Source organism: Phalacrocorax aristotelis, chromosome 22 (assembly GCF_949628215.1).
Source record: "Phalacrocorax aristotelis chromosome 22, bGulAri2.1, whole genome shotgun sequence".
Taxonomy (NCBI): Eukaryota; Metazoa; Chordata; class Aves; order Suliformes; family Phalacrocoracidae; genus Phalacrocorax; species Phalacrocorax aristotelis.
In genome coordinates this window covers 6793336-6806924 of record NC_134297.1, presented here as the reverse complement: position 1 = coordinate 6806924, position 13589 = coordinate 6793336, and the positions used below count along the sequence as shown (strand labels likewise).

The 13589-nt window shown below is 43.9% G+C and overlaps 1 protein-coding gene across 4 annotated transcripts in view; it reads right to left on the bottom strand.

The window, feature by feature from the left end:
- The window catches only part of ARHGAP32 (Rho GTPase activating protein 32), a 262702-nt gene that overhangs the window by 131358 nt on the left and 117755 nt on the right, over window positions 1–13589 (bottom strand). For 2 of the 4 annotated variants that reach the window (XM_075116397.1, XM_075116398.1), the window contains exons 4-5: window positions 13045–13086; window positions 12589–12673 (exon numbers count right to left, since the gene is read on the bottom strand). In XM_075116397.1, the coding sequence (XP_074972498.1) occupies window positions 12589–12673; window positions 13045–13086 (127 nt within the window). The remainder of the gene's footprint in view (window positions 1–12588; window positions 12674–13044; window positions 13087–13589) is intronic. The other 2 variants (XM_075116400.1, XM_075116399.1) reach the window with 1 other exon arrangement.

Here is a 13589-nt window from a genome sequence, read left to right as displayed (position 1 = left end):
GTAAATAAGCCCTAGTAAGGGCTTGCTTAGAGCTAGTCAGTGAGGTCAAACAGACAATCTTCTTGAGTAAGAACAGAGGTGCCAGGAAAATAAGGGAAATATTCTCCTCGTGTCCTGAGGTTGCCCCCAGCGCTGCTGAGGCAGCTCTGAGCTCGGGCAGGCGGCAGAGGAATCGCACAACACCGCATCGATTGAAAACCAGCAAGGGATCACATAAATAGAGACTGTATCATGAAGCACAACAGCAGTGCGCGATCCAACCTTCGACATTTCATGTCACTCGAGACCATGAGAACTCCATTAACGCGGGGTTTTTTTTCCAGCAGTTATATGTAAATGTATTGCAAACTCCGACACAGAAAGGCCAACTGGAAAACATGAAACTGTATTTTCCAGAGCTCAGGCACACATAGGAATTACCCCATTACTTGCCTGCCACAGATTATTTATGTCATGTGGCAAAAGCAGTATATCACATATGTTTCCAAAATCCCAGGGGAGGAAGAAAAATGCTTTTGCAGATAAAAGAACGCAGCTTCTGTTTGTTGACTCAGAGAAGAGCAGCAAGAGCAGTAAAGCAAAATGCCTTAAATTCACAGTATTAAAGAAATTATCTTGGAAAGGCTTTATAGGATGACTTTTACTTTTGTGAAGTAGTTCATCAATGGTGTCTTGGGTTTTTTTTTGATCCATGTGTCAGGACCTTAATTGGTTGTGTTCAGAGTACGGAGTTCAAGAGTTAAAAATGCAAACTGCATTAAGGGGTCACAGACAGACCTGAAACTCGGTTTTGATTTTTAATTTAGAAAATTCTGCTACGATGCCAGAGCCAGAAGATAAAATAGTAACGATCCAAAAAGAATATTTTAACCTTTAAATTTCCCAGATGACAGTTCGGGGAAGGTGGGTTTTGAACGACTCGGGTCACACTGGAAAAAGGTCTGCACCCTGCAGACACTATCTGAGAACTTCTCATTGCAGAGTTGGGCTTTTAAGCATTTTAATTGCATTCTCCAAAGAAGGAAAAAACAAGCAAAACCATTTTGGCATAATCCTGCCTCTGTGTAACAAACACTTCAGAAGCTCAGAAGAACCTTGTTCCTCTGACACACTTGTCCCCCACGGAGAGGCATGAACCTGAAGACCCACTCAGTCCAAATCTCTGCAGACTTCAAGGGAAATGGGTCTTTATGATTCAACTATTACCAATGTTCAAAACACGACCATGAGGATAAGAGTAATAGTATAAACCAACCTGACGCAGCACGCCTGAAGTCACCCTGACTGACGCTGCTGTCACAGCACCGAGCATGACTCAGTTCCTCTCCGGGCAGGTGAAGCGGAGCTCAGTAACTGGCGCTACATGGCCACGTCCTTACGTCACCAGGCAAGTGATGAGTGGTTACAGTGGCACAGAAAAGCACTACTTCACACGAGAGCGCGAAAAGGAGAACCCTTCCAGAAGAGGCCCCCCGAGCAGCTCCATATTGTGGACAAACAATAAATTTAAATCCTTATTTTGCTTTCTTATACTTTCAAATAAGTTTTGCACTAGTAACTTACTAGTTTCCAAAAGAAAACGACGACTCACAACAATTCTGTGTTGGATAAACATTCCCCTACAGCAAGAACCGATGCAAGACCTGGTCTAAATGAGCACACGCTAGATGTGAAAATGCTACAGGCCTTTCCATAACTCAAACTCTCTTCAGTCTCCAGAACGAGCGCACTGAAATGTGAATGACCTGTCTGAGGAGCACTGGGGTAGCGCACGCAGCGGAGGCCCTATGGGAGACCTGTGCCGTTGTCGCACTCTTTTTAATTCAAGGGCACGTTATGGTAGCAATGAGATTTAGTATTATTGCTACTGCTGCAGATGTAGTTGGGTTTACAGTGGCTGTTTTAGCCTTAATCTGATCGAGCAACTTGCAAGAGACGTACACATATAACCCCAAAAGAAAACGTAGTACATCATCCACATCTTAATTGTTTTTCAAGGGGAACATAAAAAATTCATCTATATGATACACAACAAAGAATTATAAGAGTATGGGGGTATTTTGTTGTTAAAAGTCCAAGTCTTCCCTCTCTCCTCATTTATCTTCAAATCTTAATAGAAAATTGGAACGTTATTTTCAGGACTGTCTCTAAGAGAGCTGATGAATGGCCCACGTTCTTACTCTTTAGGATATCAGATAGGGAAGAAAAGTTAGAGCCAGTTGCGAGAGGAAAGCAGCACTCCAGGACAAAAGCTTCACTGCGCCCTCTGATTCAGCATCAACACCAACCAGCTCTAAAGAGATCTTCTGCTTACTTTGGACTCCACTTAGTTTAAAGTAGCTAGAAAGTGAGGGATATAGGGAGGCTTAAAAGAGTTCAGAGAAACGTAGGGACCATGTACCAGGGGAAATAAAAACCAGCACAGCTTATCTGGGGTGTATTCAAAGTGCACATCACAGCTCTAGAGGTGCTGCTAAAATGCATTAATAATTCAAAACGCATGCGCTAGCCTAAAAGCTCACTTCTCCAAAAAGTTTCCAAATGCAATCTAGCTTTTATTTCGTTTTAAAACAAATGGCAAGACCTGACATTAAATCAAACCTCGAGCCACAGGAAGAGATGCGTGGAGGGGGACTCTGCACCAGGACCTGACGCTTCTCAAGACTCACACCTTCACTACACCTAAATAACCCCGAGTTTCCCGCACCGCAGCAAGGCAGCTCCCTCGTCCTGGTGTGACACTTCCCCTTCTTTCCTGCAAATCCTTCCTACCCCGAGGCTCCAGCTCCCAGTGGGTTCCCTGCCCCTTCCAGGATTGCTACACCTATAATCACTGTAGGACTTGGCCTATGCAGAATTATTAAATAATTTAGCAGCATTTCAAAGTAAATTCCTGGACTCACGCTGTAAAAATAACAGGAGTTGTTTTGGTTTTTTGAACTACTTCAAGCTGGTAAATGGGAACTTGTTCCAAAATCAGTTATTTTAAAGCCTGAATGTTTTGACATGTCATACTTGCAATAAATAAGTTTAACACTCACGCACCATAAAGATCAATTATATAGCTATGCCGAATTTCAAGGTAAGTTAAAAGAATTTTTGTTAGTATCTAAGCATGAACTGGCAGGACCAGACAGTACCACCTACCCAAAAAGCTCATTTTTCCAGGCAATTTGTTTTATCCTGATATTTATAAGCTTCATCAGTCTTCCAATAGAACAGAATTAATTTTAAGGCAGGTTCATGGATCCTGAACACACATAAAGAATATGGCACTATATTTTTTTATTTCCAACTTGTTATAATAGTGGATTTGTGGGTATCTCTTAGGCAACAGCCTTCCCTCTAAATGATTACTGACATAATTCTGAGTGTGATGGTGCCAAAAGCTGTAGTTAGAGGCGTCAGCTCCGACTGCAACTCACAAACCGATCCCTGATCGTCCAGAGAAACATTTGGTGGGGCTTTAGACATATGTATGCAGTCCTAAACGGGCTTCCCATAGAAGCTCCTTCTGGGAGATTAAATATTCGAAATGAAGAAATTTAGGAGGGTGATGGGGACGGTCTTGCACCGTAAGGTATGTCCCATAGCAAGCCATTTAGTTTTTATTCATGTTTCTTGCATTCATACGGTAGAGGGATGGAAAGAACTGCTTAGCAGAATCAAAGTTTGCTCAGTTAGATTCAAGAGAGACAAAAGAAGTTGCACTTTTGGAGAGGGAGTCTTGAAGAGGCAGTAAGAGCATCACATGCTTCTTCATTTAAGTATTTTATTTAAAAACCCCGCAACCGTACAGCCCCGTGACGTATAATGGAAGCATTCGATTTTACACTGCTTCACCAGGAAAAGAGCAACCCGAATTTGCAGATTCTGTTGACAAAACAGCCAGAAATGAAAAGTCAGAGGAAATACGCAATTGATCTCTTTGGAATCCTCAGTGGAGATCAAAGAGCTTTTTGGCACGGACGCCCAGGAGGGCGGAAGGTCAGAGCCTTGCCTGCAGGACACGGAAGCAGAAGCCTCCATCTTCTGCTCACACACCACGGCACGGGATACAATAACAAACCCATCAAAGTCCGCAGACGTGTTCAAATGCCTTCTGGACATTATAACGGTACGTGTGGGTGAGAATATGTGCTTGTGTGCATACTTCCCCTTTTAAAATGAAAAATCTGTCTAAACCCAGGCCCTTGGTAAAGTTTACGTTTGCAGGAAATCCTCTGCACAGAGCTCTCTGTTGCAAGTAAAACAAACGACAAACCTTGGGCCTCAGCTTAGCAGGTCTAGGAACATCCTCTCTGATACACGTGCAGCTACACATATTGCATTAAGAATCCTGTCACGGTACAGCAAACATTTTCACGTGTAGTATCTAAATACCACTAGTTCAAGTGCTTTCCCCTGCATTTTCTTGCCTCGCAGGGTAGATTCTCATAGTGCGAGTGCAGCGACAAGCTTCTTCCTAAGTACGCACAGACAACCCTTCCCTGATTTTGTAGAGAGAACAATCCTGAGTTCCCCCCACCACGTGCCCTTGTGTGGAATGATAGTACTGAGTGAGGCAGACGGGAAAGCAGTGTTGATTTTCAAAGACTGCAAACCAGATCACGCAACCGTCCCCAGCACACGGTCTCCGCGGGGTTCCGGGACACAGAGCATACCTGGCCACATCGATGGAGTGTATCTGGTCTGCTCAAACCCACACGCCTTAACCAGCAAGAGGCCTCAAAGCCGAGACGGTCAGGAATACCGGTTTTGCGAGATCAGGCTATATCCTATCGTACCTCCTCACCAGGTCCAATGAAAACGTTTATAACTACAGGACAAAGGTACACACACCCCCCATCGGAAACCTAAGCTAATGAATGAACAATTTAAAAACTCGCAGCCTAACTCGCTATCCCTGAGCTGCCAACTCTGTCATCAAACCTCAAAATTCTGGCACACAGGCACAAACTAAACAAACTACCCTTTTTGTAAGCAGGTACAGTAAACACAAAATGTAAATGTTCCCAGCGATGTTTGGTTTAACAGCTTATACGTCCACTGGCGTGACAAACCTCCACTGGAGAATAAAAACACGCCCTTGCTTCTGTAAATCTGAGGGATCACATCAACATGAAGTTTGCTAGTTATTAAAATCACACCAGCTTGGCACGCTGGCAGATCCAGGAGTACAATACTATGCTGCATTTTAACACCATTCCTCTTAACAGTTTGGCTTACTAGATACAAAAAAATATAAGGCTTTTAATCCTCTTTCAAAGTATGAAACACTAGTGAAATAGGGATTATTTTTCTGGAGCTCACGGATTCTTTTCAAATTTTTAATATATTTTAATTCTACATATAATACATCTTTCTGGTTTTTTCAGGTCATTAAACCTCAGGGACAAAAAATTTTCCAACACAACTCTGTTCCAGTTTTTATTCATTTCTGTGACACGCTGCTAAAGATGATTTATGATGGTGGCAAACAGCAGGAGGTCAATGCCAAAGTTAACAGCTGGGCTTATTACAGTCCCTTTCAAGATTTACTCATGCCATCAAATAGCCACTATGCACCAATAAAGACTGAAAATCCCCAAAAAAGTTTGCTATATTTTCAGTGTTAAATGCAGAAGAAGAAAAAATAAGCTGGATTCCTGCAGGAGGTCAACTTTTTCAAACTGGAGCGCCACAAGTCCTCAGTTGCAAAGAGGAGCCAAGTATGCTCAGATTTCCCTGAAGCCGTCTTGGCCCGCCAGTGCTCAGCACGTGCGTAAGGGAAGATACCTATCTCACGGCATTGAAGTCTGAGAAAATGCCCACCCAGATTTGCACAGTGATATACTGAGGAGGCAGAGAAGAAACACACGAAGCAGGCAATACTCAGAGTACTTTCCTAATGGGGCACAGCAGTTTGCCGTCCTGTCCCAGACACAGAAACACGGCGCTGGGTCTGTTCTCCCGCCTACTGGAGAAGCGATCGTCCCTATATTAACTCATAAAAACATCCAGAGGCGAAGGAGAAGAAAAAAAGCAGAAATACCTGTTCAACTGAAACTACAGGTAAAATATCATTTGCTTTGAACAACTGTTTGTAGGTTATAGTCTACCCTTCCATTTATACTCCTGGATGAGCGGCTTAAAATAAAGGACATGCATGGAACCAGAGAGCTCATCTAGACAATTACTAACAGAAAAAGCTTTCCTCCCTACGACAGGCAATTCAACAACCAGCCAGTTGAGTAATGTCAGACAATTTACAATTTATAAAGATAAACATTTATAAATTTTTGATGTCAGTAATTGTCAGTCAAAGGGAGAAAGGCGAAAGCAAAGCGTAGAATATGCTTTAAGAATGACTTAGCTGCTGAAGCCCCACGGGAACGTCAGCATAAGCCCACAGCAGACTGAAGCTGGCTGTTCACATACATTTCAGTGTTACACCTCCAAATACAGGTGAGCACGCGCCTCCTCTGGCAGACAGCAAGACAGACAGACAGACAGCTCCCCCTTACCAAAAAGCTCCCCTGAGCACGTACCCCCCACACAGCTCACATCAGCAATCACCCCTCTTTCTTCAGGGGATCACAAAGACCTTCAACACAAGGACCTGCTTAGCCTTGAAATTATATCCTGCCGCTTTTCTGAGCAGGCTTTAATAACTGGTGGACAATTGATGCGAACCCTGCCCATTCAAGCTGGATCACTAATCGGGCCGTTCGCTTCCTCCGCAGCGAACAGCAGCTGTAAAACCAGGAGCAAACGTGCGAGCAGGAACAGGAAAGGTTGCGTGGAGGGATATTCTCCATACCTGAAGTCGCCCTTCCACTATAAAACCCACGCTGGATTTCTCCCTGTTTCACTGGAAGAAAACCAAGCAAGCTGGAATTTCACAGGTATGATCTTGTTCCAGGGAAGAATTTTTCTGAGGAGTTAGTGGCAAGTTGGATGCAAGACCAGGAAATAGAAGAATCCAAAAACTGAGGTGAACTTACTTGAATATTTTCCTAACTTTATTGGCAACGAGAAACTTGGCCTAGAGACTCCAAATTTTTAAAATCTGTTGACCTTGGCAGGAGGCTGTTCCAATTTTCAGGGAGTTGTGGCTGGAATTATTAAGTTAAGAGAAGCAGTTTCCACCTACGCTATTAACATACTTGTTTTTATATACCCACGTCCTTAAAGCAGCCTTTGCAGCATCTCCCCCTACCACTTCAGAAGGCAATAGTAAAGAAACCATATGGAAAAGAGAGGGAACGGGAGGGGAAGCCCTTGGTCTAATGAAGGGGAACATAACGTACCAGGATATGGCAAAGTCATTTGGGGGGGGAGATTAACAGCACCCAGAGATGAAAGGCTAAAAGGAAGCACCACTTCGTATGCAACATGGCTCTGCATGCCATGGCCACTCATGTATTCGTAAAGACAAAGCAAAACCCCGCAAAAATGTCTTTCATAGCAGCGCTACAGAGCAAAATTCAGGCCAGTGTTTGTGGTTTGCACTATGTATTTCCATCTTTTAAAAGAGGTTGGGGCAGGGGAACTGCTGTTTCATGTTTTGCTTTTTAAAATAAATATTTTTTTCTTTTTAAACACTTTGCAAATGAGCAGAATAAATGAAGATATTACAGCCTGTAGCTGCTCACGACTGCCAAGATACTGAAAATTATCATGCCCACAGAAGAGCTGGGGGAATGAACAAGCCCTCCTACACTGAAGGCAGCAAGCAGGCTTAGTTTAAAATCACTGATGGAAGGAGATCGGAGCTAAGCTGTCCGACTTCACACAGGCACAGATCAGGCAGCACTCCTCCGCTCCTGTTACTTCCAGCTGATCTCTGTAGAGGACTGCTTTTAGCTGCGGCACAAGCATCTCAAACTACCCCAATTAACTCCAGATGAGGGCATCTGGTCAGGCTTTAACCATTTTTGTTTCCTTTGCAATCCACCTCAGGAACAAATTTACTCTATGATTAACGCAGACACCTTCACAACCATACTTGCCCTCTGCACCCCCTTCCCTGGAGTATTATTAAATAAAAGAAAAAAAGGCAAACCAAAAGAAGATGACCCCAAAAAATGTTTTCTCGGCAGGCTTTGCTGACAAAAGGCACCAGAAGAACTGAACTGCTCTTCGCAACGCTTCTAACTCTTAAGGCACAACAGGAAAATGCAATTGCAGGCGCAAACCACAGCCACCACTGAAAGGCAGTCCATCAGCTTGGCTGGAAGGCTGCAGCTTGCCAAAGGCATTCAAAGAGCAAACAATGCTGCTGAGCTCCTAACAGGAATTCCTGGCAGCTGATGCCTCTGCAGGCGGAAGCGATTCTGGTTCAAATACTTCCTTTACCACTGATAACGTGCTCCTACCGCTTGCAGTGCCGAAGCTTAACAGATAAGGAGAGGTTCTTCCATACGCCGTAATCTGCTCCTGTTCCGATGGCGGTTTATTTTTAGAAGGCGGCTCCATCAATGCAAACGCAGAGAGACCGACCGTGCTGTTCGAAGGGGCAAATCTGTGTCAAATGAATGTGCGTTACAGCACCTTCTGCCCTTTACCGACGTGGTTTTCAGGCAGCAGAGAATATTATCTGGGAAGCACAGAGCTGATCAGCTCTCCATATTCCATTACTGAAACCTACTCAACTAAAGAAAATGTCTTAATTCTTTCAAGTGAAGAACAAAGTCTGTTTCTGGCAGGAAGTAAAGATATTTACGGAATACCTAATCACTATTTCTCCTGTTTATGTTAATGGCACATTGCACTAAGTAAAGTAAAATCACATTTGCAGCCCATCGGGGGGAAATGATTCTACTTCTGTCTAACTTAGCGATACAAAGGTTTTGTTGAAGTAGTTCAACTCCCATGTACTAACAGGCCTTAAAGCTCAAAAGGCAGCGAGGCTACGTGACATAACTGCTGTACTGAGATACTCAAATTACGTGGGAATGAGTTACCTTGAGCAGCTCTACAGCTCAAACACAAAACCTGGAACGCACAATCAAATTAGCCTGGGCTATTTTGCAGAACGCGCCCTGCTCATGCATTGAGCTTCAACTCAAGCGTCTGGCAGATGCTGCGCTGTTTAGCGCGTACACATCAACCCTTTCCGTGTTCAGCTACCCGCAGTACACCGCACGGTGCTGGAACAACACAAGCCCCTAAAGAGGAAGCTTTTCCAACTAGCTGACCCTGAAATCGTGCATCATTCAATCAGCTGCCTTAGAAACTGATTGTCAACGTATTATTTTAAATTACATTGGGATGATTTAGGCACTGCTGAAGTTAAATGTGTGGTGAGCCCTTCTGCCTTCACATAAGACCTGAAAAAGAAGCTGACGACTTCCAAAGCCATACTTTGGTGCTGAACTGAACACTAAGATGCCCTGTACAGCAGTATGTGTGCAAGCAAGGTTTGCAGTGTCTATCAGTGAATTGGGTTTTGACATTCTACAGAGGCAGATGTCAGCCAAGACATGTGGAAAGGCAACGGAGTTTACGAGAGAAGGAAGCCAGCAGAGCGACCTAAGCGATGCTGGGTAATCCCAGCCTAGCCATGGCCTAATAACACCTCGTTTGGGAGATACAGACCATAGCGAGGCTGAACCACTGTTTGCTCCTGCTAACAAGACTCCTAAAGATTTACCCAATGTTAGACTGAAATAAATCTATTATGCAGAACCTGGCTTTCCATCGTAAAATTAAAAATCAATGGCATAGCCTTAGAAATTAAATGTGGTAATAAATGTAAGGTATTTCAGCAAAATACCAGTCAATTTCTGACACTGATGCAATCGGTAAAGCCCATCCTATAACTACAGCTTTGACATCAACTACCTTTGCTTGGTAAACCAGCAATTTCCTGCTGATGCCGCAACGCCTGTCTTGCTGGGCAGACGCAGATAAGGTTAAAAGGCATTGCTGTCGAAAGCAGCACAGCAGAACATTCCTGAAGAGAAAAAGCATCCCAAAATGCACCTAGCTTTGTTAGCATGGTGCCAGGATAAGAAGAGAGCAACTCCTTTTTTTACACCCCACAGAAAGTTAATTTAAAACGATCTCATGAGGTGAAATGCCAAGATATTAATACCAATTGCACCATGAGACCATACTATAAGTGACATGAACGTTACAAAACAATCTGAAATTTGGCCAGGCTGTTAATAGACACATTACACAATTCCTGACACAGCCAGATAATACTGCATTTCTGCTATGCAAATTTTTAACAGTGAATAGATTTTGAAAGGAGTTTACACCCACTACTCCTCAGATGCAACTTGGCAATTCGCTATTAGGTGCCAAGCTGTCATTTACAAGTCACTTCAGCCTACTGCTATTCCCTAGTCTACCTTGTTATCACAAAGGAGCCACCAATGAATGCCACGTCATTAAAATGTATGAGCCCTATATGAACCCATTTTTCAGTCTGTAAGCTAATACTGCTGCTGTATTAATAGTATTCATTTATTTTGCCATTAATACCGGTCCTCAGCTAAGCAAGTGCTGTAATTCCCTACCCTTCCGTATTTCAGGAGCAAAGCCCTCTTCTTCAAATATTTTCATCCTTATTACTAAGTCATTACACTGTGGGAACCTATCAGGGATCTCCCTTAGGAAAAGGAAGGGACAAGAGGCATGGAGCTCGTACCTGGGGCCTGATTCGCCTTATCTGAGCACATGCTTTGCTTTAGGTACACAAGTGTTTAAGCGCGTACGATTTCTCTGAGGTAGCAGTGGTGGAAACAGACTTGACACCCCCAACGCACGCACGATGACACTTTTACGACAGTGCTTCCCATGCTGCCGTCGTCCACCATTCTCCTCCCGGCCTCACAACGCACCGTGAGAGGCAAGATCTCAGGGGCCTGGTGGGGCTGAACAACCCACCCTGCTGCTTCTTCCTGAGCTATCCCTCCCTGGTTATGGTTTTTCAGCCAGACCACTCCTCTGGTTGCAGGTTTGTGCCAGAGGGCACAAGGCACAGGACAACTGAGCAGGGGAGCATGGAAAGCTGTAGGTACAGCAAGGACACTACAGCAGTGAGCGCTAGACGGCTCCGGCTCCTGCTTGGGGAAACTTCCCACCAGAGCATGCTTCAAGTTTGTTGGCAGAACAACATAAAGAAAATCTGTGAAGAATATATTATCCGATTTTGCTTGTCCCTCTCACAAACACAAAAATCTCAGCATATCAGCCCTACAAGTATGCCCTGCCACCCTCAAAACATTCCAAGAAGTGCTTAAACCCACAAAAGAATTAAATTATTTGTCTTCAAAATGCTTTAGATACTAATGCCACGCCAAGGCTGTAATCTCTAGCTTGCACATTGTGCTGAATATCTCTGAACGATGGAAAGGAAAACTCAAGGGACCACACGATGCAAAGAACACCAGTGTGTACACAGAAACCTGCTCAACACCTACTCCAATGTAAAACTTCTCTCCAAAATGACTGAAAAATTAGTGGTGACAAATCAAAAGATCACCAGGAGACAAAAAATAGGGAAGGGACATCGATGAGTCACGCTCTTCCTATATACAGAAATTGAAAATAAAGAAGCAGTGTTGCTTCCAAAGGCTGAGGACTGCTCCCGTTTGCACCAGCAGCCCATCTTCCAGGGAGCTCGGGAAGCACTGAGCTTTTTGCCCTCTTAAGCCCACTACTTTGTCTAACTTGCCCTGCCTTTGTGTGTATGTGTCTCTGCCAACGCACACGCATCCCGTGCTCCGCAGAACGGACCTACTTAGAGACACTAAGTGTGAATAACAGTAGATACGAGCCCCGAATAGGACCCAAAATCCTCCTCAGTGGGAATTTTACAGAGACAGAAAAAACGGATGCATAATTCCGTTTGCAAAACTGTCAAGTACGGAAACATGAAAGGCTGTAAATAATTCACTCTCTATTACAGGAAATGTTTTACAAATGAAAAGGTTGTAACCTCTTTTTGGCTACAAGGCTGGCAGATGCTGGAGGCAGTCCTGCTTCCCTAAGTACAGAACAAGACGTGCCCTGCTTATGAGAAACTAGCGGTGATTCTTGGTTCTCAGCCCTCCCTGGTACTGCTCAATGAAAAGTGCTTCTGCCTACATTTCTGGTGGCTGGATCACAAAGGAGTGAAGCCTCCACACTCCTAGAAAAGCCTCTCAGGCTGACTAGCAATTTCTGGTATTCTGACGACACGGCTGCTGCAACGCATAATGCCGAGCTCAGATAACACGAAGAGAACAGATAAATTTGAATTATTTATATTTACATAAATACGTTCACACAATTGTTCAAAGATACACACACACAAGCTAAAAATAGGCATGCAGTTATTACAGACGACTCATTAACGAACATTTCATGCAGTCTTAAAACAATGACATCAGTCCAATCCAGTGGAAATTAAATCATCTCCAACCTCGAAGGGGTGGCCACATGGCTGAGGACAGATTCTGGCCCAGTACGTGGAAGCGATTCCAATTAAAGAGACTCTATTGCTTTAACTTCTTATCACTAAACATTCTGCAACCAACTAAGCAAACCTTCGTGGAGGTCCCTCTGCCAAACACAAGGATGTTGTGTATATAAAAGAAATCTGAAACTCACCTGTATGTTGCCAAAGTCCACGTTCTCATAATGGAAATGGGCACATTCAGCCATCTTCGGGAAGTGACCCTTTGTAAAGGACAACCTGAAGCACATCAAGAGCACACCGTTAGGTAGATGCAAACCACTGAAACAATGCTCAGCATCAAGTACTGCTACGAAATGCAGCTACTGAGATAAAATAATGACGGCTTTCTCATCCTAAAGCCAAGGGGACAGAGGGGTGGTTTGATGTGATGCACCAAAACAGTGGAGAAGGGAACTGAGAAAGGAAAACGAAATTGCAAAGTGGCTTTTATCATTGCCTGCTTCAAGAATTGTGTGGCATTTCACCAATGCCAAAGCCCACATCTTTAAGAAAGGGTGCAGGGAGAAGCCGCTCTACCTTTACAAATGCATTGTTGCAGTGCAAAATAAACAGCCTTACACGAGACACGTAGGAAAGCAGAACTTTACCTGTGAAAGGCATCACAGCCCATCAGTCCCGGGTTGATGTATCTGAGGGTGCAGAACAAACGCTATTTATCCTTTGCCTTTTTAAAATTCAAAAGTGAGGCATAATTATTCCCAAGTGTCTCCGGCTACAGTGATGGCTGACCGGGAGATCCTCTGGCTCTGCAGCATGCTCTTGCTTCTGCTGAAGCTATTATAGACTCCTATAGATATTTCTGGTGGGGAGCCAATGAGATTGTCATTATCTAGCTCTCTCTTCCCACGGGAATATAAGTGGGAAGTGAGATGCAGCATCTGGCTGCTCAGCACTAGAACAAAGAGCCATTTCCCTTACAGCATCAGAGCACTACAGAGAGGTGATCTGAATGCACAGGGCAATCAATAGCAGGGACTTCTGGTCCTCAAGTCAGCATTCTGAGCAAAAACAAGTCAAGTAATATTGATTACTTTTGATCCCCTTTGCAGGTTAGAGGTCTGAAACCTTAGCTGCAAGCATAATAAGTTGGTTTGCATTCTCGGGGAGAAAATGAGAGAGAATAGTGTAAGGC